Consider the following 2,115-nt stretch of genomic DNA (forward strand, 5'->3'; position numbering starts at 1 on the left):
TTCACAATAGCAAAGACTTGGAACCAACCCAAATGCCCATCAATGTTAGACTGGATAAAGAAAATGTGGCACATATACACCATGGAATACTATGCAGCCACAAAAAAAGAGTGAGCTCATGTCCTTTGCAGGGACATGGCTGAAGCTGGAAACCATCATTCTCAGCAAACTAACACGGGAACAGAAAACCAAACACTTCATGTTCTCACTCATAAGTGGGAGTTGAACAATGAGAACACATGGACAGAGGGTGGGGAACATCACACACTGGGGACCTGTCACATGGTGGGGGGCTAGGGAAGGGATAGCATTAGGAGAAATACTTAATATAGATGACGGGTTGATGGGTGCAGCAAACCACCTTGGCATGTGTATACCTATGTAACAAACCTGCACATTCTGCACATGTATCCCAGAACTTAAAGTAAAAAAAAAAAAAAGAAAGAAAAAAGAAATAATGGACTTTCTAAGGTAAACTCAGAAACTTAAACCTACAAAATGAGGGGGAAACCTTAGAAATGGTTACTCTTCATTGTGTTGAGTCCCTGAATTTGCTTAAACTCCATTTTTTAGTTATCCAATACATGTACCTTAATTGATCCAAGGGCCCCAATGGCTACTTCAGGTGGTAATATCACTGGTTTGGTATAGGTACCACCAATCTATTTAAAAAAAAAAAAAAAAAAAAAAAAGGAGAGTATTACAAGTTAGGATTTTTCAGGGAACAAATGCCAAGTGACATTTTCTATTTTTAATTAAGCATATGATCAGAAATCTTAAGCAATGGTTTATGTATTTCAACATTATTACTCACTGATCCGATGTTGGAAAGAGTAAATGTTCCTCCTGTAAGATCAGTGGTGCTGAGCTGACCCACAGAGCCCAATTTCTGGAGGCGGTTCAGTTCAGTGGCGATGTCAAATATAGAGCAGATCTGAACATTTTTCACATTAGGGACAATCAAACCCTGCTCAGTATCCATTGCTATCCCAATGTTATGAGAAGCCTAAAAAATAAAAAATTATACAGTAGGGCTTTTAATGAATAAGCTAACAGCAAAGAAAGGATCAACCTTCACTGTCATCTAGAAACCACTACCAAAACTCATTTTTACCAAATTGGTAGCGATTTAAAAGAAATAATTTAAAAATAATTTTTAAAAGATTTTTTGGGCCAGGTGCAGTGGCTCACGCCTGTAATCCCAGCACTCTGGGAGGCCAAGGTGGCTGGATTACCTGAGGTAATGAGTTCAAGACCAGCCTGGCCAACATGGTGAAACCCCATCTCTACTAAAAATACAAAAATTAGCAAGGTGGCACAGGCCTGTGATCCCAGCTACTCAGGAGGCTGAGGCATGAGAATCGCTCAAACCCGGGAGGTGGAGGTTGCAGTGGGCCGAGATTGTACCACTGTACTCTAGCCTGGGAGACAGAGTAAGACTCTGTCTAAAAAAAGATAATGTTTTTGTTGATAAGAACGTAGGCAATAAGCTATTTCCCAACACTGTCAGTGCAAATGTAACTGGTACAGGTTGAGCATCCCTAGTTCAAATATCTGAAATCTGAAATGCTCCAACATCTGAAACTTTTGAGGGCTGACATGTCATGTCATGTAGCCAATTTCCTTGAAAACTGATTTATCACCGAGTCAAGATCCATCTTCAGAATTCTCTATACTGACAAATACAGAAATGTAAAGTTTTTATTTTTGATTTATTGGATGGATTAAGCATCTCAGCATTCTTTACTATGTGATAAAATACATATATAATAAAAAGTATATTCAATATTTTGTCCTTAAACATTATGCTGCATAGTTGTTGAAACAGTTCTCATTTTGTAATATTTAACCATATCAGAGCCCATCAATTAAAAAAAAAAAAAAAACAGAAAAATGCAGCCATTGTTCTGGCAGGGCATAGTGGCTCGTGCCTATAATCCCAACACTTTGGGAGACTGACGCAGAAGGATTGCTTGAGGCCAGGAGTTCAAGACCAGCCTGGGCAACGTAGCAAGACTCCATCGCTACAAAAAAATTTTTTTTAATTAGCTGAGTATTATGGCACATGCCTGTAGTCTCAACTACTTGGGAGGCTGAGGTGGGAGGATCATTTGA

At 39.0% G+C, this 2,115-nt stretch overlaps 1 protein-coding gene across 1 annotated transcript in view; it reads right to left on the bottom strand.

Annotated features, from left to right (window-relative positions):
• DBT (dihydrolipoamide branched chain transacylase E2) overlaps positions 1-2,115 on the bottom strand; it is a 74,693-nt gene that overhangs the window by 17,049 nt on the left and 55,529 nt on the right. The window contains exons 9-10 of the mRNA XM_011992528.1: positions 815-1,006; positions 591-662 (exon numbers count right to left, since the gene is read on the bottom strand). Coding sequence (XP_011847918.1) covers positions 591-662; positions 815-1,006 — 264 coding nt within the window. The remainder of the gene's footprint in view (positions 1-590; positions 663-814; positions 1,007-2,115) is intronic.

Source organism: Mandrillus leucophaeus, unplaced genomic scaffold (assembly GCF_000951045.1).
Source record: "Mandrillus leucophaeus isolate KB7577 unplaced genomic scaffold, Mleu.le_1.0 Scaffold413, whole genome shotgun sequence".
NCBI lineage: Eukaryota > Metazoa > Chordata > Mammalia > Primates > Cercopithecidae > Mandrillus > Mandrillus leucophaeus.